The 24,889-nt window shown below is 51.7% G+C and overlaps 4 protein-coding genes across 10 annotated transcripts; all 4 read left to right on the forward strand.

The window, feature by feature from the left end:
* Positions 1–642: 642 nt before the first annotated feature.
* Spem3 (SPEM family member 3) lies at positions 643–4,439 on the forward strand. Its single transcript, XM_021238398.2, is given in 5 exon segments — positions 643–687; positions 689–799; positions 948–1,005; positions 1,125–4,351; positions 4,353–4,439. Coding segments are annotated over 5 exon segments (3,462 nt in total). The 5' UTR covers positions 643–657; the 3' UTR covers positions 4,389–4,439.
* A 1,709-nt stretch (positions 4,440–6,148) lies between these two features.
* On the forward strand, positions 6,149–9,010 carry Tmem102 (transmembrane protein 102). The gene is made up of 2 exons (XM_004857417.3): positions 6,149–6,931; positions 7,037–9,010. Exons 1-2 carry the CDS (start codon positions 6,718–6,720, stop codon positions 8,350–8,352), a joined length of 1,530 nt encoding a protein of 509 aa, XP_004857474.2. The 5' UTR covers positions 6,149–6,717; the 3' UTR covers positions 8,353–9,010.
* A 69-nt stretch (positions 9,011–9,079) lies between these two features.
* On the forward strand, positions 9,080–15,452 carry Fgf11 (fibroblast growth factor 11). Of its 4 annotated transcripts, XM_021238405.2 has the most exons (6): positions 10,581–11,183; positions 11,541–11,648; positions 12,194–12,304; positions 12,509–12,612; positions 13,131–13,329; positions 13,611–15,452. In XM_021238405.2, exons 2-6 carry the CDS (start codon positions 11,645–11,647, stop codon positions 13,679–13,681), a joined length of 489 nt encoding a protein of 162 aa, XP_021094064.1. In that variant the 5' UTR covers positions 10,581–11,183; positions 11,541–11,644; the 3' UTR covers positions 13,682–15,452. The 4 variants fall into 4 exon arrangements, with proteins under 4 accessions (XP_021094061.1, XP_004857479.1, XP_021094062.1 ...); XM_021238402.2 differs by lacking the exons at positions 10,581–11,183; positions 11,541–11,648 and adding an exon at positions 9,080–10,551 and having other exon boundaries at positions 13,215–13,329; XM_004857422.4 differs by lacking the exons at positions 10,581–11,183; positions 11,541–11,648 and adding an exon at positions 9,083–10,551.
* Positions 15,453–15,508: 56 nt separating this feature from the next.
* Chrnb1 (cholinergic receptor nicotinic beta 1 subunit) lies at positions 15,509–24,817 on the forward strand. 4 transcript variants are annotated; one of them, XM_004857419.4, is made up of 11 exons: positions 15,509–15,698; positions 15,788–15,927; positions 16,575–16,619; positions 17,514–17,623; positions 17,751–17,859; positions 18,228–18,375; positions 18,627–18,836; positions 22,132–22,355; positions 23,070–23,242; positions 23,589–23,739; positions 24,147–24,817. In XM_004857419.4, exons 1-11 carry the CDS (start codon positions 15,641–15,643, stop codon positions 24,222–24,224), a joined length of 1,446 nt encoding a protein of 481 aa, XP_004857476.1. In that variant the 5' UTR covers positions 15,509–15,640; the 3' UTR covers positions 24,225–24,817. The 4 variants fall into 4 exon arrangements, with proteins under 4 accessions (XP_004857476.1, XP_004857477.1, XP_004857475.1 ...); XM_004857420.4 differs by having other exon boundaries at positions 22,279–22,355; positions 24,047–24,817; XM_004857418.4 differs by having other exon boundaries at positions 15,510–15,698; positions 24,047–24,817.
* Positions 24,818–24,889: the final 72 nt, after the last annotated feature.

Here is a 24,889-nt window from a genome sequence, read left to right on the forward strand (position 1 = left end):
GAGATGTCAGTGTCCCCTTCTTGGCACAAGGCTTCCTTTGGTTCATTGACAATGACCCTGACAGCAGGCCCTGCCTGGTCCTGTACCATACACTACGGTCTCAAAGCTGCACACTCAAAACCACAGGTCTCTGTTCTGCACACCCATCCTGTCTCTCTGCTCTCCCTGTTCCCAAAGGAGCTCAGAAGCTCATCCTTGCTCAAACTGAGGTCAGAGTCAAGACCTGGGGGTTCCATTTTAGGCAGATCAAGGCCTGTGGCCCAGTTCAGGGCAGGAAGTTGGCCAGGCTCTAGATTCCACCCAGGGCTCTGAGGCTAAGGTCCAAGGTCTTCCTAGTCTTCGGGGTGAAAGGCTCTGGATTCTCAACTGAAACTGCAGGAATAATGGAATGAGAAGCATTTGAGTGAGCTGAGTGAATCAGCACAATAAGGGAATGATTGGGGAAGGAGGGAGGTGTGCTGGCCTCCAGGCTCAGGTTACTCAGACTTGGTTAACACAGAACTCCATTCTGGGCTCTCCTCTTCCTCCATCTCCCTCATTGTGATCCCAACTACCTGCCCCATTATGACTCAGTTTCCCCCTCCCTCACCAGAGGAGTCTGTCTCCTAGTGAGTATGTGGAGCTTGGGGGGCCCGGGTACTCCTGGGACCCCAGGCCATGGGTGAGCAAGCCTACCATGGAGCCCATGTATGTATGCTCTGGCACCAACCCCAGGAAGTGCCAGGACTTAGGAGACTCAATTCTTCTGATTCTGGGCAGCTTCATCTTGTTCAACGTGGGACTCAATGTGGTGACTCTGGTCAGGGCGGGGAGTGAGAAGAAAGACTGGGGGATCTCTGGGGTCCTGAAAGGGCTGAAGTGGGAGGGCTACTGGGATGTGGCCAGACAAGAGTTGTACTTCGGAACTCACTCTACTTTGGGACTTTCTCCTCCCCTGCTTCCCTCAGCTCTGGAGGCATCTGAAGGGCTCCTTGAGGATTCTGGTCCATCACTTTCCCCCCCAAGGTGAGTGGGCCCTGGCAAGAGCTCCCAGGGATGTGGGCTTGTCTCCTTTCTTCTTTCCTTATCCCTGCTGTCAGCTACTCAGGCACCCAAGCCTTCTCCCATCACTCCTCTCCCTGCAGGCAAGGAGCCCAGTGCTCTAGGCAGCAGGCCTGTGTGCATGCGCTGCACTGCAGATCCCAAGAACCTGTGCTCAAGAGTCTCTTCTTGCTTCCATCATCACCCCAGATTTCTGCTCAGGCATGCTCACCACAACTCCTGCATACCAGACACAAATGATGAAAAGGCTTCTACGTGCTGCGGGATACCACCTCAATGTGGACAAGCTAGGGCTCCCACAGAGGCTCCAGGGGGACTGTGGAAGGAGGGAGCTAGGGAAGCCCCTCAGGCCACAGCCTTGAAGGCCCAGGACTCCCTGCCCTCCAGGACTGAGAATTCTTCCCAGTTCCGGAAAATGAACAAGTTGGACATGAATCCGTTCTCTTTACTCCAAGAGAGCAAGACCAAGACCTCAGACCATGACCCTGCCTATGGTCCTACGAAGGCCAAGAGCCAGTTCTCAGCCTATACCTCAACAGCCCATGTCCCACCCCCTACCCATGCCTCAGCCCCTATCTCAGCCCCTACCCTGGGTCACAGCCAAGCCCACACCCCAGCCTGTCCCCCAGCTCCTATCCCAACCTATGCCCCAGGCCCTACTCCAGCCCAGACCCCAGCCCACACCCCTGAGCATTCCCAGGCCCACAGTTCTGAGAACACCTCAGCTAATACCCCAGCCCACCCCCTAGCCTATGCCTCAGCCCACTCCCAGAGCCGCCATGACCCAGTTCATACTTCAACCCAGGCCTGGACGCATGCCCAGGCCCATATCCCTGAGCACATATCAGCCCAAGCCTCGGGACGTACTCTAGCCAATTCTCATCTAATTCATTCCTATGCCCACACTCCAGTTCCTGCCCCATCCTCTACCACAGCCCCTCCCCCATCTTTTGCCCCAGTCACTCCTGCCATATGCCCTATCCAAGCCCCTGTTCCAGTCTGTCCCTTGACTACCACTCCAGCCCCTGTTCCTGTCCCTGCCACCACCTCTACCCCTATCCTAACTCCTGTTCCCTCTACTCTGGCTGCCTATGGCCCTAGCCACTCCACCGGTCATGTGGCCTATGATGCCCGCAGGGTAAAACAAAACATCTTCCACAAGTGCAATGCCCAGAATTCTGGGTATTCTAGAAAGGACTTGGGTACCCTCTTTGGGTCCCAAGACATGCAGGGCCTGGAGAGTTCTAATACAACTGAACAGACATCAAAGCAAAATGTTGGGAACAATCCTGAGACTCCTGCAGGATCTGTACTGGGCTACCTAGAGTTGGGGAATATGGAATGGAAGATTTCAGATGATGCCAAAAACAAGTTCTCCCAGACTAAGACCTTCCCTTACTATAGCTTCCATTCTTGCAGTTCAGAAAGGAAAAATACAAATTCTAAGGATCCAGCATTCCTGATCTATACCAAGGATGCTGCTCCTTCTAAATATGGCTTTCACTCTCCAACTACTGCCCAGAGCTCACTGCCCACACTTACTCCACCATGCATTCTTTCTCTTCCACTTGTTTCTCCCAAAGCCTTTGTCCTCACTCACCCTACCAACCATCAGAAGCCCTCCAACTTAGCACAAACTCCCACCTTTCTTCCAACCTCCAACTCTCCTCAATATGTCCTCTCTTCCTACTTTCCTACCCCTCCCCAGTTCTCCACCATTTCCCAATCTCTGATCCAACCCCCTGAGCTTCATGATAATCAAGGTCTTACCGAAAACCCTGGCCTCCAAAGGATTCCATGCCTTTCAAAAGACTCCAGAGTTCCCAGAAATCCAGGCCTTATCCAAAATCCAGGCCTCAACAAGAATATAGGCCTTATACAAGATCCAGGCCTCCGCAAGAATCCACATCTTTCTCAAAATCCAGGCCTCCACAAAAACACGGGCCTTACTCAAGACCCTGATCTCTGCAAGAACCTAAGCCCTTCCCAAGACACCAGCCTTCACAAGAAACCAAGTATTTCTCAAGATCCTCACTCCGAAAAGAGTCCAGATCCTACTCAACATGCTAGTGTCACTGAACCCTCTGGACTCCAGAAGAAAACACCATTTACCCAAACTTCTGACCTTCAGAGGAGTTCAGACATTATACAAGACTCTGGAGTCAGTAGGAATGTTGAACTAAACAAAGAAGACACTGTAGTCTATAAAAGTCAAGACCCCTCCCAAGTAACTGATCTCCAAAAGAGGCCAGGGCCTTGTCAAGATTCTGGAGGCAACAAGAGTACAGGAAATATCCAAGATCCAGGAGCTCATGGGAGCCTAGGCCTTATCCAAGATTCTAGAACACAGAAGAACCCATGTTTAGTCCAAGACACTGAAGTCAACAAAAGTTCAGAACTTACTCAGGAATCTGGTACCCATAGGAACCCAGACCTTGTCCAAACCACTGGCCTCCATAAGGTCTCGGGCCTCACCCAAGACTCAGGAGACTACAAGAATCTAGGCCATACCCAGGATTCTGGAGTCAACAAAGTCCCAGGTTTTACCCAAAATTCTGATTGCCACAGGAGTACAGACCTTCCCCAAGCCACTGAAGTTGGAAAAAGATCCAATCTAACCCAAGATGTTGGCATTTACAGGAGCCCAGAACATGGCCAAGAGTCTAACCTCCACAAGTGTCCAGGAATTAATCAAGATCCTGGCCCTCATAAGGACCCAGCAGTTGTCCAAAACTCTGGCCTCTGCAAGATTCCAGGTCTTTCTGACGAATCTGGCCTTCAGAAAGATGCATGTCTTATCCAAGTTCCTGGTCTCCATGAGAATCCAAGCCTTGCTATAGGTACTGACTCTGTCCAAGTCGATCCACATCTGACCCCACAGCCAACACCATGTTTGATGAAGTCATTTAAATATGAGACAGCTCCTCAGAAGGAGAGAGCAAAGCATCATGTATCCTGGGCTTCTGTTCCAATCAACCAAAACTTCTGTCCTTCCAAGCCCCAGCTAATCTCCACTGGCCTGCAAACCTTCTCAGAGGTACCTGTACTAATTGAGCTGCAACCATCCTCCCGACAGGCAGGCAGCCAAGACTGGGTATACCACCCTGTGGATACAGTTCCTTCAGCTTCCCAGAACTATCGCCAGAGGTCTATGCCTCCCAAAATCAACTGGAAGCCCCACTGCCCTAGACCAAGCACCCGGACAGGGCATGTGGTCTTTGATGCTCGACAGAGACAGTTAGCAGTGGGCAGGGACAAATGTGAAGCTCTGTCTGCCCGGCGCCTTTGCCGAGAGGCACCCAGGAACTCAGGGGAGACCACCAAGGAGTGGGGATATCAGAATGTGATGAGAACCTCAGACAAAGAGGGGACAAATCAGTAATAAAGAGAGAAGAGAAGTATTCTTTGGTTTTTCTAGGCCATCCATCCCAGACCCATCCCTGATGGTGACCACTGACAGTCTAATGAGGACTAGAACTATCACGTCCCTGCTACTACTCCACAGATCCTTAGCCAAACCCATTATTCTCCAGGCCCCAGGCCTGCATTTACAATACAGTAGCCCACTAGCCAAATGTGGCTATCAAAATGGTAATTAAAATTTAAAATTCTGTTCCTCAGTCTCATGATTTACTTTTCAAGGGCATAAAAGTCACATGTGGGTAGTGGCTGCTGTATTGGACAGCACAGATTTAGGACGTTTCATCATCACAGAAAATTCTTCTGTTGGATAACAGTATTTTAGAGTTTAAAGAACCTTCCTTCTCCTTGTCATCCATCACATTTTCAAAATACCCAAAGGGCCCAGAGAATGTTATTTCTTTTTAGGCTACTTTCTAGGTAAGGAGTGAGATGTAGGGATGCCCAGGTCTAGTTACTCCAGATTCTGAGAAAAAGCCCAGTTTTTAGCTATCCGGATCTGGCCTCTTGAGTCACAACTGGATGTATGGAAACCTACATTACCTAATTCTGGGCTGTTTTTGTGCTCTCAGTTCCCTATTCCTGGTGGCTGTGGGAAAAGGGCTATCTTTGTCAGTGACTTTTGAGGTCTGGGCTTCCCAAATTCAGCTCTGGTTTCAGGAGTTCACTCTTTTACAGGCTTCTAATTTTTTGCAATGTCTCTGCTTAATTCTCTTGCTTATGAACTTAGGCCTATCCTATTTTGAAGATAAACCATGTGAGAAGGAATGTAAGAAGTTCTGAGGGCCGGGAATTTAGCTCAGTGGTGCCGCCGCCTGCCTTGCAAGTGAAAGGTCCCGAGTTCGATCCCCAGTACAAAAAAAAAAAAAAATTCCTGGGCCAGCAATGCATTGGTCTAATCTGTGAGCCTGCTGCTAGTTTCCTATCCTTCTGTCCCAATATCCCTGCCTATGATCAAGCTAGGCTACTGAAAGCAATTTCCTGCCCTTGATTATCTTCCATTGCCTTGCCCCCAGTCTAGCTGGGAGTTTCCTCTATACTTGCTCTTCAGTCCTGATATATCTACAGTGTACATACAGCTGTAAAATTCTGAAGTGCTTATCCTGCCATAACTCCTGCATGTCTGAGATGGACATCGCTATTATGTCTGTCTCTTCCACAAGTCAGATGTTCATTCCTGGATCACACACCACTAATTCCAAAAGAACCCTCCACCCAGCCAGGAAGCCCCTTTCCAACACTTGCCAGATTCAGCTCTTGGACAAGTGTACATCTTTCTAAGTCACAGTCTTTCCATCCCCCAATGAGAGAAACTCATCATTTCATGAAATAATACTCTTATATTTAAATATCCAGAGGGGATGCAGGACCCCTATTTCTCCCCAGGCCCTAGGGTGTATCCATTATGGTTTGTTTGGTTTGGTTTGGTGCCGGGGATTGAACTCGGGACCTTGCGCTTGTGAGGCAGGCGCCGGAACCACTGAGTTAAACCCCCGGCCCTCCATTACGGTTTGTTATTAGTTCCATCCAATTACTCCTCTACTCTAACTCCGAGGAAGGTTTCTGAAGGATTGACAGAACATTAAATAACATAGAAACTACAACTTCCATCAGGCACTGTTTCAGCGGAACAGGAAAGGAGGTGGGGGCGTGGCTCCAACGCCCCGGTAGCGCAGAAAACGAACTACAACTCCCAGGGTAGCGCGAGATCTCCGCAGAGTGAACCGAGTCAGAACTCTCACCCGAGGCGGGACATTCCTGGAGCCACTCCTGCAGCCTTCCGAAAAGGGCGTGGTCGAAATCCAGGGGCGTGGGCAAATGGGCATCAGGAGGAAGTTACCTGTTGAATTTCCCTGTCCTTTCTCTTACCGACCTTTATAGTTATTCCTAAGAGGGAAACCGCAGAACAATAAGCCTCTTCTGAAAAAGAGGTAATGGGGAGGTAGGCAGGGGCGGCGACTAAGACTGGCTACTGCATTCCGGAGGAGAGGCCCAACAAGTGCTTTTTACCTGCTAAGCCAAATGAACTGGTTCACGGGGCGGGCACCTGCATTTGAGAAAAGGGCAAGGACGAGAAAGGTACTGTATTTGTTCATTTTGAAGACTATACTTAGAATCTATCATCTGCAGACCCATTTGGGGGACTTCTTTGACCTCAGAAGAAGGGAAGAGCTGGAGTGACTTTGGTAGCAAAAGAAGCCTGTCCTGGTACCTCCCTTGTGTCTTTTGCCTAGCCAAACACTACAGAGTAGTAGCATGGCTTCCGCCGTCTGGGGGAGTGCCCCCTGGTGGGGCCCGCCGCCCCCGGCCCCAGCCCGGCCTCTCACGGACCTTGACTTCTGCTCTGGGGCGCAGCTGCAGGAACTGACCCAGCTGATTCAGGAGCTCGGAGTGCAAGAAAGCTGGAATGACGGGCCTCATCCGGGAGCAGACCTCCTCCAGGCCAAGGACTTCGTCTTCTCATTGCTTGGTAAGCAACCCTTCCTCCCTGTAGGAACTCGCAGTCCTTAGCCTTGCCATTCATTCCCCGCTCCAACTTTGGACGATATCCTCACGATCACTTCTCTTCCCTTAGGTCTAGTTCATCGCCAAGACCCCCGTTTTCCTCCCCAGGCAGAGCTTTTGCTACTTCGTGGTGGGGTTCGCGAGGGCTCCCTGGATCTGGGGCATGCACCCTTGGGTCCCTACGTCCGCGGACCTCATTACGACGCCGGCTTCACTCTCTTAGTCCCAGTATTTTCGCTGGACAGCAGTGGGTCAGAGCTGCAACTGGACCTAGAATCCTGTTCCGCACGGCTCCGCCTCCCAGAGCTGGTTCTGGGAACCTCCATACGGGAGGCGTGGCAGGATTGCCTGGAACCTCCAGTACCAGGAGGACGTGATTTGAGTCACCAAACAGAGAGGGAAGGAAGCCCCAAAGACGAGCAAAGCTCGGTGGTCCAGGCGCGCAGTTACATCACTGAGTCTGAGCTGCACGTATTTTTGGAAAAATCACCTAGTGACCTTTCAGGGCCAGAGTCGTCTCAGTATGACGTCACCCACCTTGGCTCTTCCGAACCTTTGCAAGAACTGAGTACTGACGTCACCGAGGCAACCTTCAAAGGTCCACTTCCACAGCCGTCAGAGGTTAGGGGGACATGGCCCACTTTGTGTCCAGCCCAAGTGGCCGCCTGGTTCTTCACTACTCTGGCCACAGTTGCCAAGTCCCTCGTTCCTGTACCGGGGGCCCCGCGCCTGGTGCACGCAGCCCGCCACTCGGGCTTCACCACCATCCTCCTGGCAACGCCGGGGTCCCCGCGGCACCTATTGCTCTTCGACTTGATCCCGGTGGTGTCCGTGGCGGGCTGGCCCGAGGGGGCTCGGAGCCACTCATGGGCGGGGCCTCTGCCCTCAGAGTCAGCCTCCTTCTACCTGGTACCAGGCGGCGGCACCAACCAGGACGCCTCCAGCTGGCAGCTGTGCTTCGCTCGCCAAGAGCTGGCGCTCAAGACACGCATACCGGCGCCGCTGCTGCAGGCGCACGCGGCTGCCCAGGCGCTACTGCGCCAACTGGTGGCCGGGACGCGGACCGCGGCGCCCTACCTTCTGCGAACGCTGCTGTACTGGGCTTGCGAGCGGCTGCCGGCGCTCTACCTGGCACGGCCAGAAAATGCGGGCGCCTGCTGCCTCGGGTTGCTGGATGAGCTGGGCCGCGTGCTCGAGGCCGGAACACTGCCTCACTATTTTCTGAGTGTCCGAAAGCTCCGTGCGGGGGAAGGTTCCGCTACTCTCCTGGGGGCGTTGGTCCAGCTCCGCGGGGACCCTGCCCGGGCCCTGCGTGCAGCGGTGGAAGAAGCCAAGGTTGCCCGAAAGGGGGGCGGCTTGGCAGGCGTGGGGAGCGGGGCCCATTAAAGACTCTACTCCTACCCTCGTGGAAAATGTTTCTCTTGGCATGTGAGGCCCTGGCGAGGACTGCTGGCCTCTTGCACAGGAGATACACTGTGTGCTCTTGACCCAAAGTCTTCCAGAAGGCCTCTGGGCATGTCCTCCCATTCCTCTGCCCAGTACCTGGCGCAGGTGGTCCCTTTGTCCAAATCTGGCCAGCCCCTTCCTCCCCTGGTGCAGCCTCCGGCAGCTACCTCTCCCCAGTTCTTTTGGTCTATTTTCTGAGATGGAAGCAATGTATTTACTGACGAAATGTGCAAAGGAGAGGTATGGAAACCAGAGACTGATCAATTTGGCACACAAAAGCAGAGATATTAAGAAGGCCGGATTTCGCCCCAGGCTGGATTTTACCACCACCCCCATGTCTTCAGCTCTTCCCACTTTGTTCATCCAGTTCTGGCCTCCCTTCCATCCCAGGCACCCTCTCCTTTCTCCCGCCATTCGCCATTCCATCTGAAGTCCAAACTCTCCCCCTATCCGGGGTTCCTTGTCCCGCCTCTGAATCCTGAGACGTGCCTGTCCTCTGTTCCGCCGGCCTCTGGGACAGTCACCACTCCCTGCCTATAAGGAACCCCAAGGTTCTGCCTGCCCAGCCTCACCCCCCTTTTCCAGCGTCTCCGCCCCCTGCCCCGCCCCCTGGCTCTCTGAGGACGGTGAGCTGCTGCTGTAGGCGCCGCCGCCGCCGCCGCCGCCGCCGCCGCTCTACCTAATCCAGCCGCCAGGCCCAGTGCTCTGACTTCGAGACCAGAGCGCTCTACAGAGACACCCTCACTCCTTCGTGGGAGTCCGGGACGCCTAGCTGGGTGCTGGGAGAAGCTCCGCTTGCGGGGGACAGGGAGGGAGGAGCCTGGAGCTGGAGCCGGAGCCAGGGCCACCCTTCGCCTGGATCAACAGGACGGGACAGGTTGAGGGGGGTCGGGGAATGGAAAGGGGGGTGATATAGGCAGTCTCCAGGAGGACTAGTAACCCCTGCCGCAGGAAGCTCTGATGCGCTGACTTGTTGGGGGCCTGTTCACATGTGGGGACAGGTGACAAAGTGGGTGCACGCCTCTTTTGGGGGGCTGGTTAAGATTGGAGGGTGTGGGATCTAAACAGCATGAGCTGTCCCTGAGGAAATTTAAGAGCAACCAGGAAAGAAAAAAAAAACCACATAAGCGAATGCTCCTTATTTGGAGGTGACAGAGGGTCCTCCGGACAACCACCTGGTGTATCCACTAGAAAGGGTGGATTTGGAGGTGACTTCAAAAAGAGTGGAGGGCAACAAGGTGAGGAAAGGGTCTCAGCAGCTTGAACGCTATGCTACTAGAAATGGGGGAGACAGTAAAAGCCGTTGTCCAGCTAGAGGATCTGAGAACCCCTTTTCACTGAACCTGCACAACCCTGATACTGAGACATATTTTAGGGGGATTTCAGTTAAAAAGTGGGAGATCCTCTTCATTTAGAAGGTAGCAAAAGAAAAAGCACCAAGGTTGGGTTCCTCCTTGACATTGAACAGTGGCCCAGAAGGAGTGGGGTGAACTAATATCCCCAACTAAGGATCTACATTTTTTAGATTACAAGAGTGGATCTGACTGGAGTGTGGGCCCTAAAATAGGATGGAAAGATGTCTGAGGATATTAGGACCACATCCTAGAAATTTTGGAGGTCTTGGCTTCGGGATAGAGGCAGTAGGGACCAAGACAAGAGGAGAGGGAAGGGGGTAGTTTTCAGTAGGGGACAAAATTGGAGGGTGAGGTCAGCTGAGGAGTGCATAGGCTGCTGGATCCGGTGAAGCTAGCACAGGGCCCAAGGGTGGGAGCTGGCAGCTTTTGGGGGTATTTGGGGGAGTCTGGGACTTATCCTCAGGTCCTGTGGGTGGGGCAGTGAGTTAGGGCCAGATCGTCAGGAGCATGCCTTGGTGAGACGGCTCCTCTGGAGGAGCCCAGCGCTCTCCAGGCGCCCGCTGGTTTGGGGGTGTCTCCTCCCGGGGCGCCATGGCGGCGCTGGCCAGTAGCCTTATCCGGCAGAAGCGGGAGGTCCGCGAGCCCGGGGGCAGCCGGCCGGTGTCGGCGCAGCGGCGCGTATGTCCCCGCGGCACCAAGTCCCTTTGCCAGAAGCAGCTCCTCATCCTGCTGTCCAAGGTGCGACTGTGCGGGGGGCGGCCCGCGCCGCCGGACCGCGGCCCGGGTGAGTGCGGCTGGGGTGGGGTCACCGGGCCAGAAGTCCCTGCCTGGGAAGGTTCTGGCCAAGGACTCTGAAGAATGGAGCCTGGCTGGGGTTGGGGGGTCCCCGAAAGTGGAAGGGGTGGGCCAGAATGACAAGTCTACCAGACTGTGCCTCAGTTTCCCTCCTCTTTTGTCCATAATACCGAGTTTCCTTGCTTTCGAGGGCAAGTGGGCTTGAGGGGCTAAGTCTGGCCCCCTACGCCTTGCAGCTCCTGCCCGCCCCCTCTCAACACGGGAGTCCCCACCCCCACTCTCCTCCGCCTACGTGCCGGTTCTCGCGATTCTTTCAATCCTGAGTGGAGGGGCCTGGGGGTTCCGGACGCCTGGGTCACCCCGAGGGTTTCTGCAGCTCCGGGCTCCCCGCCCTGGTTCTACCGCTCCTCCACTCCTTGGCTCCGTTCCTTCCTGGTTGAGCTCGCCTGGCTCGGAGCCAATCTCCCCAGCTCTCCCTCGGGTGTCCTTGCAGCAACCTCGCCAGCCAGCCCCTCTGTGCGCCCTCCTCCTGTGACCTGATCTTCAAGAAGGGAGCTGGGTACCCCCTCCCGGTACCTCCGCGCGACTCCGTAATCGGGTCCCAACGGCCAAGGAGACCCTGTGCGTAGGGGAACTCAAACACAGTTCGTGGCGGGAGCCCCGCACAGACTTGGGGGTCGTACCACCTACAAGGGGGGTCAGGGAAGTCAGCAGAGAGCAAGCGGCGGGGAGGAGAGTTGTGTGCTAGCTTGTGGTCCCCGTCCAGGTACAACAGTTAGGGAGTCCCTCTGGCCCCAGTCCAGCCGGTTCCCAGTTCCTCTCGGGGTAGCCCCTTGCGTCCTCCTTCCCCACAACCGGCCGGCCACAGTGGTACAGTCCGCAGCCCACCCTGTGAGTGGGACCCGGCCTGCATGTGACTCAGCCTGCCTCTCCACTTCCTCGGCCCCCTCCCCCCTTTTCCTTGATTTGCTTCCGAAGGTCCCTCTCACCCCAGCCTGGTTACCTGGCCGAAGAGGAGAGGCTGAGGCTCAGCGAGAACTAGGCCCCCCGCGAGCCAGAAGCTAGACAGACAAGACAGACAGATGGGTCAGTGTCAGACAGGCCGGCGCTGGGCCAAAGCGAGGCCCGAGCCAAGCGAGCGGCAGCCGCAGCAGCAGGTGCTGAGTCAGCGTCAGGCCCAGACCCACTCCCATCCCTGAGAGAGAGCCCCTTCCCTGTGGTCACCTTGCCGCCTCCCCCACCCCATATTCACTAGCACCGCGCCCTTTCAGTAGTCCTACGTGTGTTCCTCCGTCCGCTGCCTTTTGATGTATCTCTCCCCTTCTTCCTCCCTTTCCCCTCCCCCCTCCTGGTTGAGCTGTAGAGTAGGAATTAAGCCATTTAAATAAATTTCAATAAATTAAACCGAAAGCTGGTGATTAGAGGAAACAGAAGGGACCCAAACCCCAGCTTTGCCAGGAGTCAAAGAGAAGTGGGAGAGAGCTTGTTTTAAGGTTAAGAGTGCTGAGGCCCTGAGCCCGGCTTCCTTCCCCTCACTCTCCCTTTTTTCTTTCCTGTGATCCCAAAAAGTGTAAGAATGTTTCTGGGAACAGAGACGTCATTTTCAAAGATAAATGTCTCTCTCTCTCCAGAGCCTCAGCTCAAAGGCATCGTCACCAAACTGTTCTGCCGCCAGGGTTTCTACCTCCAGGCGAATCCCGACGGGAGCATCCAGGGCACCCTGGAGGACACCAGCTCCTTCAGTGAGAGGGGATGGCAGCTGCTGGGTGGGAAGGGGGAAGGGGGAAGATGGGGATAGGAGATGTCAATTCTATTCCCTCGTCAGGTTCTGTTGCTTTCGGTCGGTCTGTCTCCTGGACCCCCAAGGGAAACAGTGGAACTGAGGTTGGGGAGTGAAGATGGGGCTGAGGTGCCCCGGTAGTGATGCTTCCTCTGTCCTTCCTCAGCCCACTTCAACCTGATCCCTGTGGGGCTTCGTGTGGTCACCATCCAGAGTGCCAACCTGGGTCACTACATGGCCATGAATGCTGAGGGGCTGCTCTACAGCTCGGTGAGACCATGAGGCTGAGTAGCCTGGGGTACTGGGGCAGCTATAGGCATTTTGTACCCAGGACTCCCTCCCCTTCCAGCTTTGGCTGATGGAGTATTATAACTGGCCACCTCACAGCTCTTCTTCTAGGTGTAATACCTACCCCTACAGCCTCCCAAGTACCCCCAGGCTCTTTGAATGTCTGACACTTTCAGCCTTTTAGGATCCCCATCTCTCCTTCTTCCTCCTCCAGACTTCATTGTTACTTACTTCCCCAGAGTCATTCAGGAGAGGTGACCCTGAGATGTTGGGAGTGAAGAGAAAGGTCTTATTCTAAGGCCCCCACAGGTCTAGTTAATAACCCTCAGGGGCCTATCAGGCTCTTCCTTGTTCTCTTGCTCCCAATTCCCCATGGACTCAAAAGTTGCTCTCATCTTCCTTCAAAATGCATATATATCCTGGTTTGTTGAGGGCTTTCTTCTTCCAGTGATGTCTCTTCCTGCCTCTGTGTGTGCCTTTTTGGATCTTTGTCTCCTCAGCCACATTTCACAGCTGAATGTCGCTTTAAGGAGTGTGTTTTTGAGAATTACTACGTCCTGTATGCCTCTGCTCTCTACCGCCAGCGTCGTTCTGGCCGAGCCTGGTACCTAGGGCTGGACAAGGAGGGCCGAGTCATGAAGGGAAACCGAGTCAAGAAGACCAAGGCAGCTGCCCATTTCATGCCCAAGCTCCTGGAGGGTGGGTATGGACAAAGGAAAAGGCGGGAGGCCATGTGGGAGGGTATTGACCTTGACATGGACATTTAGTGGGATAAAGCCCAGGCTATGAGTGTTAAGAGGACATTGTTATAACAAGACAGGAAGGCTTTGGCCTTTGAGCATCTGGGGAGTTCTCCTCCTTTGGGCTGGGGTTCTTGGGGGGCAAGTGTAGGGGAAGGGAGTCCTCTCAGAGCTCTGGTTTTGCCTGAGTCTCTCTATGCCTAACTCTCTTCCCTGCTCCTTTCTCTCTCCCCTTCACAGTGGCCATGTACCGGGAGCCTTCTCTCCACAGTGTCCCTGAGCCCTCTCCTTCCAGTCCTCCTGCCCCCTGACATGTAGTCCTTGGACTGGAGGCTCCCTGTACACCCAATGAGCCAGCCACCGCCACAGCCCGTCTCCCAGTCCTGCTCCTGGCCCTGCTCTCACCCTTGCTGCCACAATGCCCTGAGCAGCTGGGTCCCACCAGGTGCTCTACCTTGAGGGAGCCTGGGGCTGGCTGGGGACTTCCAGGGCTTCTGAAACTCTTGGATCCTTGGGTCAGAGAGGGGATCAGAGGGGGTGGTATCTGAAAATGGTCCTGGGTGATCACTTCTTTTTTTCCACATTAACACCACTTCCCAAAGCATTGTCCTGAAATGGCACCAGGGGTTCCAAAACTGACAGAGCTAGGGTATAAACACTCTTTACCTCCCACTCAGCCATTTTCTGGAACCCTGTGCCCCTTTTCATTGCCCCTGAGCCATAGATTTATAGGTCTACTGGAGCTCAGGATCAGTTTCTTTCTTTCCCTGCTCTGCCTTCTGCCTTGGTCTGGTCAGGTTCTGAAACACCAAAAACCCAGTGGGGCCACTCCTTTTCTAGGGCCCTCTGCTGGACCCCAGGCATGCTGCCAGACTGTGTTCTGGATTCATCAAGCTTCTGTCCATGACCTAGGTGGACTCCCGACTTCTAAGTAGAGAAAGGTTGGATTATAGCCCTATCTTGTGGTCAGCCTTGGTCTGAACAGGGACCAGTCTCAGATTACCACCGGTTTAACATTCTTATCCCAGAGACCCCCCAATACTAAAGCATGGTGTCCTAGACCTTTACAGAGTTATACTCCTTCCTAAATCTCAGTTCTAGGACATAGACCGTGACTCTCAGCCCTTCTCTCTAGCATGGAACTGGGGCCTGTATAGCCATATTATTACTCTAGAGATACCTATTAAGAACGAGTTCTGGAAAGGACCTAGGTCTAATTCCCATAGAACTAATTAGTTCTACTTGAATCAAGAACTTTTTTTCCCCTAGGTAATTTTCTAAAAATCTTATCCTTCCATATAGAATGGTAACCTTTAAATGCAATTTCTAGTTCCTGCAACTAAACTGGGGTCCTGCCAGAGAGTCTGAAGAAGCATAGAGGAATTTGGCAGGATCTCTGGCTCATGATAGAGAAGCTGGAGGAGGGGGAGGGCAAAGGCATGGGATGACTAAACCTGTGTCTGAGTTGGGGGACATGACCACTTAGCTACCTCAGCAGGAATTCCTTCCAAGTCCCCTTTAAAGCTGAGGTCTTTATGGCAAGTGTGATTAGAATAAAAGGACAAATGGGAGTCATCCTTGATACCCTCCCCAAGTGAGAATAACCTAACTCAGCAATAAGTCCCACCCTTCTCCCTACGGGTCAGGCCAAGGAGGGTGAGGGCCTCTTGGACTCAAGACCTACACCTTCAGAGCTTCTAACTGAATAGAACTTGCTTTATCTTACAGTTTATAACCTCAGCTGGGTTTTCAGTACCCAAAAAGGGCCAGACTAGATTATTCTGAAAAACACAGTGAGACCTAGTGGCAGGCCTGGAAAAGGCCAGAAAACCGCTAATGAACTAGAAAGGAGTCCAACAGACCTGGGTGGAATAGACTGAGGAGGCCCTAAAAGAGAGGCTAGTGCTTAAAGGCAGGTCATTTTTCTTCAGGCTCTTTTACTTCTGGCTTGTTGCAAAGGGGGTAGATGCCCGCCTCACCTACCCAAACCCGCTCAAGCTCCACCCATTTCCTGGCTCTGCTGCTAGGGGAACAGTTCTCCACTTCATGCTTTCTCAATTAAAGACGATTTGTACAACTGAAGGATTTGTCTGTCATCTGTGAATGGCCACGGCAGTTGCTGGGGCGGGACCAAATCGCGGAGGCGGGGCGGGTGGGCTGGCGGCTGCCCCCGACAACAGGTGCACATTCCTGGGCTCCTCGTCACTTCCCCTGCGCTGGCGGGCCCCGGCTGCTCTCGGAGCAAACTCACCGAGCGTAGCGGCCAGGCTATGACCCCAGGGGCACTGCTGCTGCTTCTGGGAGTCCTAGGGGCGCCGATCGCCCCAGGTAAGTCAGTCTGGGCCCCGAAGAGGCAGTAACAGGGGCAACGGTTGTGGCCGGGGACCTGGGCTTCACTTAATGCTCTCCTCCCACAGGCGCCCGAGGCTCGGAAGCGGAGGGCCGACTCCGCGAGAAACTTTTTTCGAGCTATGATAGCTCGGTGCGGCCGGCGCGGGAAGTGGGAGACCCCGTCCGGGTTAGCATTGGGCTCATCCTGGCACAACTCATCAGCCTGGTGAGGGCGCACGCTGGGGGTTGAGGTCCGGCCGCAGGCCCGCTGGGGGCGTGGCTTTATGCAGGGCGGGACCGACTATCGGGCTGAGGGCGGAGCCTGACCTGAGGTTGGGCTGTGAGTTGGACTAGCCTTTAGCGGAGATTGGATAGAAGTTCGACCAATGAACGAGTCTGTGGGCCTGGCCCACAGCAGAGCCAGGTAAGGTGATGCCTCCGCCTGTAGACAGATGTTGAAGTGGAGCCAGGCGGGTGGACACACCAGGGGAAGGACCTTCAGGCAGGGACGCACAAGTTCTGACAGGGTGGGGCGGAGCCTGGTGCTCAACCAGTAAATAAACAGCGGCTAATGGCGATTCGGGGTTGGAGGGATTATGTTTGAGCTGGGGTGGGGAGGTGCAAAACAGCCAGGCGTGGGGCCAGACGGGAGCGAGGTTAGCAGGAAAGCTGAGCGTTGGCGGCAGGAAGGGGTGTTGCCGAGGTAGATTGGCCAGGGGCTTAAACTAATGCACCTTCTAGGAGTAGGGGCTTGGGCCCAGATGGTGGGCCTCAGACAAAGGGGGTGGAGTCTTTGGAGAGCTGCCGAACTGCCGAGGCCCTCATTTCTCTCCATCTCACCTCGCCTCTACTCTTTAAACTTTTCCCTTTTAGAACGAGAAGGATGAAGAAATGAGCACTAAGGTGTACTTAGACCTGGTATGGAGAACCGGTGGGATTGGGAAGGGCATCCTGCCCCCTTTACAATCTCCTGCCAAGCGTGGTGACCTAGTTCCTATATCCCAGCCCTCTAGGAGGCTAAGACAGGGGGGTCAAAAGTTTGAGCCCAGCCTGGGGAATTTAGCCAGACCCTCTCTCAAAATATAAATTAAAGCAAAAATAAAAAGACCGATCCGGGCAAAGATCCTGGGTTCAATCTCCAGTCCCGGGGCGGGGGTAGGGAGGAATTTTTTTTTTTTTTGAGACAGGGTCTCGCTATGTAGTTCAGGCTGGCATTGAACTCACTATATAGTCCAGGCTGGCCTCGAACCCTCGGCAATCCTCCTGCCTCAACCTCCCCAGTGCTGGGATTACAGGCGTGTGCCACCATGCCTGGTGAGGAGCGATGTTTCTTGAATCATGATCTCAGAAAACATGTTTATAACTGAACCAGAAACTTCAGGAAACAATATGTATGGGAGTTACTTTCCATACATTTTTCATTCTAAGTTTTAAAAACACTGATTTGGGCCGGGGGATTTAGCCCAGTGGTTCCGGCACCTGCCTCGAAAGCACAAAGTCCAGAGTTCAATCCCTGGTATAAAAAACAAAGCAAAACACTGATTTGAACCACTAACTTGACTCACCATCCACTAAAAAATGGAGAATTGCAGTTTGAAAACCAGTTTTAGAGGCTAGCTAGTACAACTCTTCATTTTTACAGACTAAATAATTGGGACCCAGAGCAGGCACGGGAGTGGGATAAATTAGCTGATGTGGATCCCAGTGAGCAAAGGCCCCTTGACCCCACAGCCCTTGCCTGTCCTGCCCCATCTCTTGCATTCCTTTCCCCGGCCTCAAGCCCCAAACAGCCCCTCAGAGTCTGCTTCCTAGGAATGGACTGACTACAGGCTGAGCTGGGACCCTGCGAAGCACGATGGCATTGATATGCTGCGAATCACAGCTCAATCTGTGTGGCTACCTGATGTGGTGCTGCTGAACAAGTAGGATCTGTACTACGCTGAGGGGTGGGCGGGGCCCGGGGCCTGGTTGGGAGGGGGCACGGTGTCAGTGGTCGGAGACTTTGGAGGAATAGTCCTGGTCTCAGGTATGAGGACCCCTTCCCTGCAGCAATGATGGAAATTTTGACGTGGCTCTGGACATTAACGTCGTGGTGTCTTCCGATGGCTCAGTGCGCTGGCAGCCCCCAGGCCTCTATCACAGCAGCTGCAGCATCCAGGTTCCTAGGACCCTCCCTGAGAAGCTCAAAGAACTCTTAGAAACTCTCCCTCTCCTAGACATTTTGACTCCTCAGTGCTTCCCACCCCCCCACCCCCGGTCCTTATGGCCTCATTTCTCATTTGTCCGTCTGATTTTCCCTTAAGTGTCTGTCCTTTTCTCTGTTCATCTTTTTTGACATTCAGTCTTCCTCATGACCCTTCTCTATTTCCACAATGGCCTCCCTTAATAGCCCTCCTCCAGTTCCTCTATGACCCCTCTTCTCTGTGACCTCCCCTGGTGATCCCTATCTCCTTGGTGCCCCAAAGCCTGTGACCTCTCTGAGGACTCCCAAACTCCACAAATGGAATGACTCCCTTCTCCATCCAGGTCACTTACTTCCCCTTTGACTGGCAGAACTGCACCATGGTGTTCAGTTCCTACAGCTATGACAGCTCAGAGGTCAGCCTGCAGACAGGCCTGGGTCCTGACGGGCAAGAGCGGCAGGAAATCTATGTTCACGAAGGGACTTTCATTGGTGAGTGGACACAGCTTCCACATCTGCAGGCTTTCTGATTTCTAGTTTCTAATGTGATAAATAGACTCTGCCAGCGATGCCCAGACTAACCCTGTGGAGTCAGCAAGATGGGGACCACTATCAACATTTTCTGAATGTGGAAAGTGAGACATGCATAAGTTTATAGAAATAGACTGCCCTGCAGAGTGGAACATAGCTGGTATTGACAAGGATAGCTCATACACTGGTGTCCCCTTCTTCTCTCCCACCAGAAAATGGCCAGTGGGAGATTATCCACAAGCCCTCTCGACTAATCCAGCCTCCAGGAGACATCAGGGGAGGGAGGGAAGGACAGCATCAGGAAGTCACTTTCTACCTCATCATCCGCCGGAAGCCTCTCTTCTACCTGGTCAACGTCATTGCCCCATGTATCCTTATCACTCTCCTGGCCATCTTTGTCTTCTACCTGCCACCAGATGCAGGTAAGGAGGAAGGGACCATAGCCTTTCTCACTATTAGCTCAGCTTCTTCCTCTTTAGCCTTAATCCAGAAAGGGTTTTCTTGCCAACGCAAGCCATCATGATTGGACTTCAGCAACCCCAGGTTTTCTTTCCCACCAAGTAGAACTGAGGAGGCTCTGCAGCCCCTCTGCTTCTGGCTTCCTCCACCCAGTGATATCAGAACTCTTCTCTTTAGCATCCTAGCCCCTCAGCCATGGAATTTCCACTTCCATGGAATTCTCCAATTCTGGGCTGAGCAAATGCTCCCTTTTCCTTTCCTCATTCCTGGCAAGCTCCCCATCTCCCACTCTTTAGCTACCCACAAGTGCCTTAACTTTCTGTTTCCCTGGGAAATAATTGTCAACATTTCTCCAGGAGAAATTATAATGTAGTAACAGAGAAACCGTGGGCAAATTTTTAATTTCCATGTATGTCATTTTCCCAATCTGGAAATGAGGATTGATGGAATTAATAAAACAAGGCCTGATACCCAGTAAGTTCTATATGTTTGTTTGTTTATGGGTTTTTTGCTATTTTTGAGCACTTGCTATAAGTAATATAATTAACATTAACATGTATTAACTCAGTTCTAATCTTTACAAAAACTAAGGTAAGTACTGAATTGTTATTCCTATTTTATGGCATAGAGTACTGAGAAAGTATAAGTTACTTATTTGATATCACACAGGAAGTGGCAGTGTTGTTATTCCAACCCTGGTCAGTGCCAGTCTGATTCAGAGATCTGATATACTTAACTCTGTTTTTTTTTGCTTTTTGTTTTTGTTTTATTTATTTTTTCTGAGACAGGGTTTCACAATGTAATTCAGGCTGGCCTTGAACTCACTATGTAGTCCAGGCTGGCCTCAAACTCGAAGTGATCCTCCTACCTCAGCCTCCCAAGTGCTGGGATTTACAGGCATGGGCCACCAATCCTGGCTTGTATACTCTTTCATTTGTAGATCCTTCAAATTGTTATATTATCCTGGCATGGTGGCACACACCTGTAATCCCAGCACTTGGGAGGCTGAGGAAGGAGGATCACTGCAAGCTCAAGGCCATCATGGGCTACATAGTGAGTGCAAGGCTAATGTGAACTACATAGAGAAACCCTGTCTCAAAAAACCAAACAACAGGGGCTGGGCATTTAGCTCAGTGGTTCCGCCGCCTGCCTCGAAAGTGCAAGGTCCCGAGTCCAATCCCCGGTATCAAAAAAACCCAAACAAACAACGGTGGGCCCAGAGTTTGATCTCTGGTATCGGGAAAAAAACAAACAAACAACAACAACAATAACAAATTGGTATATTATTCCTGAAAAGAGCTACAGAAGTTGGTTGGTCCCTTCATTTGTGCAACTATATTTGTTGAGTTGTACTATAATGTATTAGGCCCTGAGAATACATCAGTAAATTGTAAAAAAAAATAAAATTCATGATCTCCGAGTTTACATTCTAGTGGGAGAATAACTCAATAAACAAAATAAATAAGTCTATTATATAGTATATTAAAAGAAAGCAAGTTCTAAACAGGAAAATAAAAGTTTAAAAAAGAGGGTTAGGGAGTAAGAATGGGAGTAGGGATTTCAATTTAAAAATGAGATGTCAAGAGCCAGATGTGGTAGTACATACCTGTAATACCAGAACTCTGGGAGGCTGAAGCAGGAGAATCAAAAGTTCAAACCCAGCTTAGGCTACTTAATGACTTAGCAAGACCTTGTCACAAAATATAAAATGGCTGGAATGTAGCTTAGTGCAAATGCCCTGGGTTCAATCCCTAGTACTACAAAAAATAAACAAACTACAATAGGTAAAAATAGCACTGGCCATGGTGGTACACACCTGTAATCCCAACACCTGGCAGGCTGAGGCAGAAGGATTGCTGTGAGTTTGAGCCCAGCCTGGGCTACATAGTAAGTTTGAGGCCAGCCTGAATTACATAGGGAGACCCTGTAAAAACAAAACAAAAGAAAACATCACCAAAAAAAAAAGACAAACTCCATCAAGTTGTTTTCAACTCCAGTTTTTTTCTCTCTTCTTCACTCCCTCTCCCTCCCTTTCCCTCTCCTATCCACCCCCCTCACCACCACCACCACCAACTCATAGCAGACTCTATTGGCTCTAACTTCAAAGTGTGTCCTAAAACTGATGACATCACATCTACCATTCAGGTCCCAACCACTATTTCAGGTCCTAATTGAAAAGGCTTCCAGGGCCAGGCATTTAGCTCAGTGGTGCCACCACAAGCCTTGCAAGCACAAGGTCCTGAGTTCAACCCCCAGTACCAAAAAAAGAAAGAAAAGAAAAGGCTCCTAACTAGTCTGTTTCACCCTTTGACCCTGTTGACTATTCTTGGCACAGCAGCCAGACTGATCTTGTTGAAATATAAATCAGATCAAATCATTCCCCTTTCCAACCTTCTAATGCCTTCACATTTCTAGCATAAAAAATAAAGTCCTTACTATGGCTACAACCCCTTCTATTACTCCTTGATTTCATCTCCTGTTTTCTTTGTTTAGTTACATTAGCACTTTCTCAAGTGCTGAGATTACAAGCATGCACTACCACACCTGGCTTGATAGCATTTATCTTGAGTCGCAGGAAAGATAGAGTTGCCACTTATGATGGGGAAAACGCTGGAAGAGCAGGTTGGTGGTGAATTAGGTTTTGGACATGTTAAGTTTGTCTACTGAACACCCAAGTGGAAAAGTGGATAGTTATTTGGATGTGAATCTGGAGTTCAGGGGAGAAGTCCAGGCTGGAAGAATAAACATGGGAGTGATTTGCAAGCAAATAGCTCTTCCAAAAGCCTATCTTTGCTGGGCATGATGGCACATGCTTGTAATCCCAGCACTCGGGATGCTGAGGCAGGAGAATTACTACAAGTTCAAGGCCAGCCTGAACTACCTGGTGTGTTCCTGTCTTTAAAAAAAACCCCATTATCACTTCTCGGCCTTTTGGCTAAGATCAAGTGTTAAAAAAAACCTATCTTGGACCAGGGATATAGCTCAGTGGCATAGTGCCTGCCTGGCAAGCATGAGGCCCTGAGTTTGATTCCCGGTACCAAAAAAAAGCCTATCTTTGGGCCAGGGATTTAGCTCAGTGTTTTCACCGCCTGCTGCACAAGCTCAAGGACCTGAGTTCGATCCCCAGTACCAGAAATAAATAAATAAATAAATTTTAAAAAGCTTATCTTTGTGTCAGCTGGAAACATGGTCACTGATTGTGCCATACAGATTTCCTTCTGACAAAGCCTAATTCTTCTGCCTTCTCTGCCCTCCAAGGAGAAAAGATGGGGCTCTCAATCTTTGCTTTGCTGACCCTTACTGTGTTCCTGCTGCTGCTGGCAGACAAAGTGCCTGAGACGTCCCTGGCGGTCCCCATCATTGTCAAGTATCTCATGTTTACCATGATCCTTGTCACCTTCTCAGTCATCCTTAGTGTGGTGGTCCTCAATCTGCATCACCGCTCACCCCACACCCACCAAATGCCACTTTGGGTCCGTCAGGTAAGAGAGATCTCCTCCAAGCTGTGTTAATTCCCAGTCCTAGTATTTGACTTTCTGTCCAGATATCACTCCTCCTTCCCACCAACCCCAACTTCCTATTTACAGACCTTAGTAGAACTATAGCTACCAAGTAGAGCATTGGAGTGCACAAGCCTGTTGGGTATTGAAACACTGCACAATGAATTTTATTCTCTCATCTTTATCATTTCAAAGATCTCATACTTTTCATTAACACTGCCCATCTTCAATCCCAGGAAAACATTGTCAGCAATAGAGACCATCAGGGTGAAGTCCTCAGAACCTCTCAGAAGCCTCCCAATCCACAAAAGACCTCTTAAAGTTGGGTGTGGTGGTACACAACTGTAGTCCCAGCACTCTTGGGAGGCTGAAGCAGGAGAATTGCAAATTGAAGCTCAGCCTGGGCAATTTAGTGAAATCCTGTCTCAAAAAATAAACTGGGGGGGGGGGGGGGCTGGGGATGTAGCTTAGTGGTCAGACCCTGGGTTCAAACCCCAATACCACACACACACACACACACACACACACACACACACACTCATAAGGCTTAAGGATTGCATTTTTTGTCTGTGTACCTCTGTCGGACCCTGTGCACACATGTGCCAGAATGGGCACGTGGAGTGGCGGTGGTTGGCTGCTTCTCTTGTAATATGAATGCATAACAGCCCCTTCCAATACGCATCTTCTACTCTGCAGATCTTCATCCACAAGCTCCCTCTGTACCTGGGTCTGAAGAGACCGAAACCTGAGAGAGACCAGCTGCCAGAGCCCCCTCACTCTTTTTCGACAGGAAGTGGCTGGGGTCGGGGAACAGATGAATATTTCATTCGGAAGCCGCGGAGTAATTTTCTCTTCCCTAAACCCAACAGGTAGGAGCTACACCCATCATCCACATGAAAGTGAGAGAGGGAACTACAGTTCCCAGAAGACTGTGCAGAAGCTGGGAGCTCATGCTTACAGAAGATATTGTGGTCGAGCATCATGGGAGTTGTAGTACTCTTCAGCTGCTTGCTTTGAGTGGGGGCAACTAAAAATTAGACGGGTGGATGGAGTTGCAGAAGGCTGGAGAGATCGCCGCTGGCGATCCCTGAAGGGCCCTCTCGAGTTTTGGGAAATGGCAGGTTGCTGGAAGAGGCAGTTGGGGTGTGGGCTAGGTAACTAGGGCGGGCTGTTCTGTCTTCGTACGCGGTGCGTGGCCAGTCATGCCTTTTCCAGGTTCCAGCCTGAACTGTCTGCTCCGGACCTGCGACGATTTATCCATGGTCCAAACCGAGCAGTGGTAGGGCTGCCTCCTGAGCTACGCGAGGCTGTTTCCTCGATCAGCTACATCGCTCGACAGCTGCGCGAACAGGAGGAGTACGATGCAGTAAGTCCAATGAGGGTGGAACAGGGGAGGGCCTCTGTGACTTTGGCTCCACCCCTAAATTCAGGTCCGTCCGTCCCTGTCTCCCCCCCGCCCCACTCCACTTCCGATTGGAGGTTTGCGCATGTGGTCCCGCCCCCTACTTTCCCACTGATTATTTGCTCGCGTACAAAGCCCAAGTCTCTCTGGCACTGCGGGAACTTTTCCCAGACTCGGGGTAAAAAGACCCCAGTAGGGTACAGAGCTGTGGGGGTGGGCTCCTCTGCGGTCAAGGCCTGGAGCTCAAGAGGCTTCCTCTGCCTAATCCCAGCTCAAGGAGGATTGGCAGTTTGTGGCCATGGTAGTGGATCGCCTTTTCCTGTGGACCTTCATCATCTTCACGAGCGTCGGGACCCTTGTCATTTTCCTAGATGCCACCTACCACTTGCCTCCTCCCGACCCTTTTCCTTGAAGACTGGAGGGCCAAGTTCCAAGTCCTAGCCAGTTGAACTCAGAGTTTGGTCCTATCCCACTCTACCTTCAATAGAAATCCAGCCCTATTATTTCGTCTCTGTGGGCTAGGCAGAATACCTTGGACCCATCTTACGTGCATATCAGCTATTTACTCTCTGGAGTATTGAGGAAGTTCCTTTGGATATCTACACCTCCGTGCCCAATGATACAGAACAAAGAGCATGAACTAGACTGTAAGCCTTATGAAGGCAGCAAATGTCTTGTTCATTATCATGTCCCAGCTCCTTGCAGAGGTCCTGACCCCACAGTAAGTCCTGAACATTTGTTGAATGCAGAGGGGGAAATTTCTGGAAGGAAATACACCAATTAATAGGGCCTACATTTGCATGTTGGGACTAGACATTTTTTCTTTTTTACCTTTCTGTAATGTATTATCTTTTGTAATGAGTACATTTAGGATGGGGAGAAAAAAAAGGTTTTCTAAAAGGCTGTATTTGTAATGTGAAAAGAGAAAAGCATTTTAAAGACTCCCATTCAACTTCAACCTTTGGTGCTCAAACTACCAAACTGCTTTGTATATCAGCTTCCACATCTGTAAAATGAAGCTAATAAAAGTATATGTCCCGTAGTATATACCCTGATAATATATATCAGAGTTTACCAATGGGTGTGTTTTGGTTGGCCCCTGTTGTTGGCCTGT

The sequence above is a fragment of the Heterocephalus glaber genome, unplaced genomic scaffold (assembly GCF_053883595.1).
Source record: "Heterocephalus glaber isolate CG9 unplaced genomic scaffold, H.glaber_assembly_v1.0 deba00001564, whole genome shotgun sequence".
Taxonomy (NCBI): Eukaryota; Metazoa; Chordata; class Mammalia; order Rodentia; family Bathyergidae; genus Heterocephalus; species Heterocephalus glaber.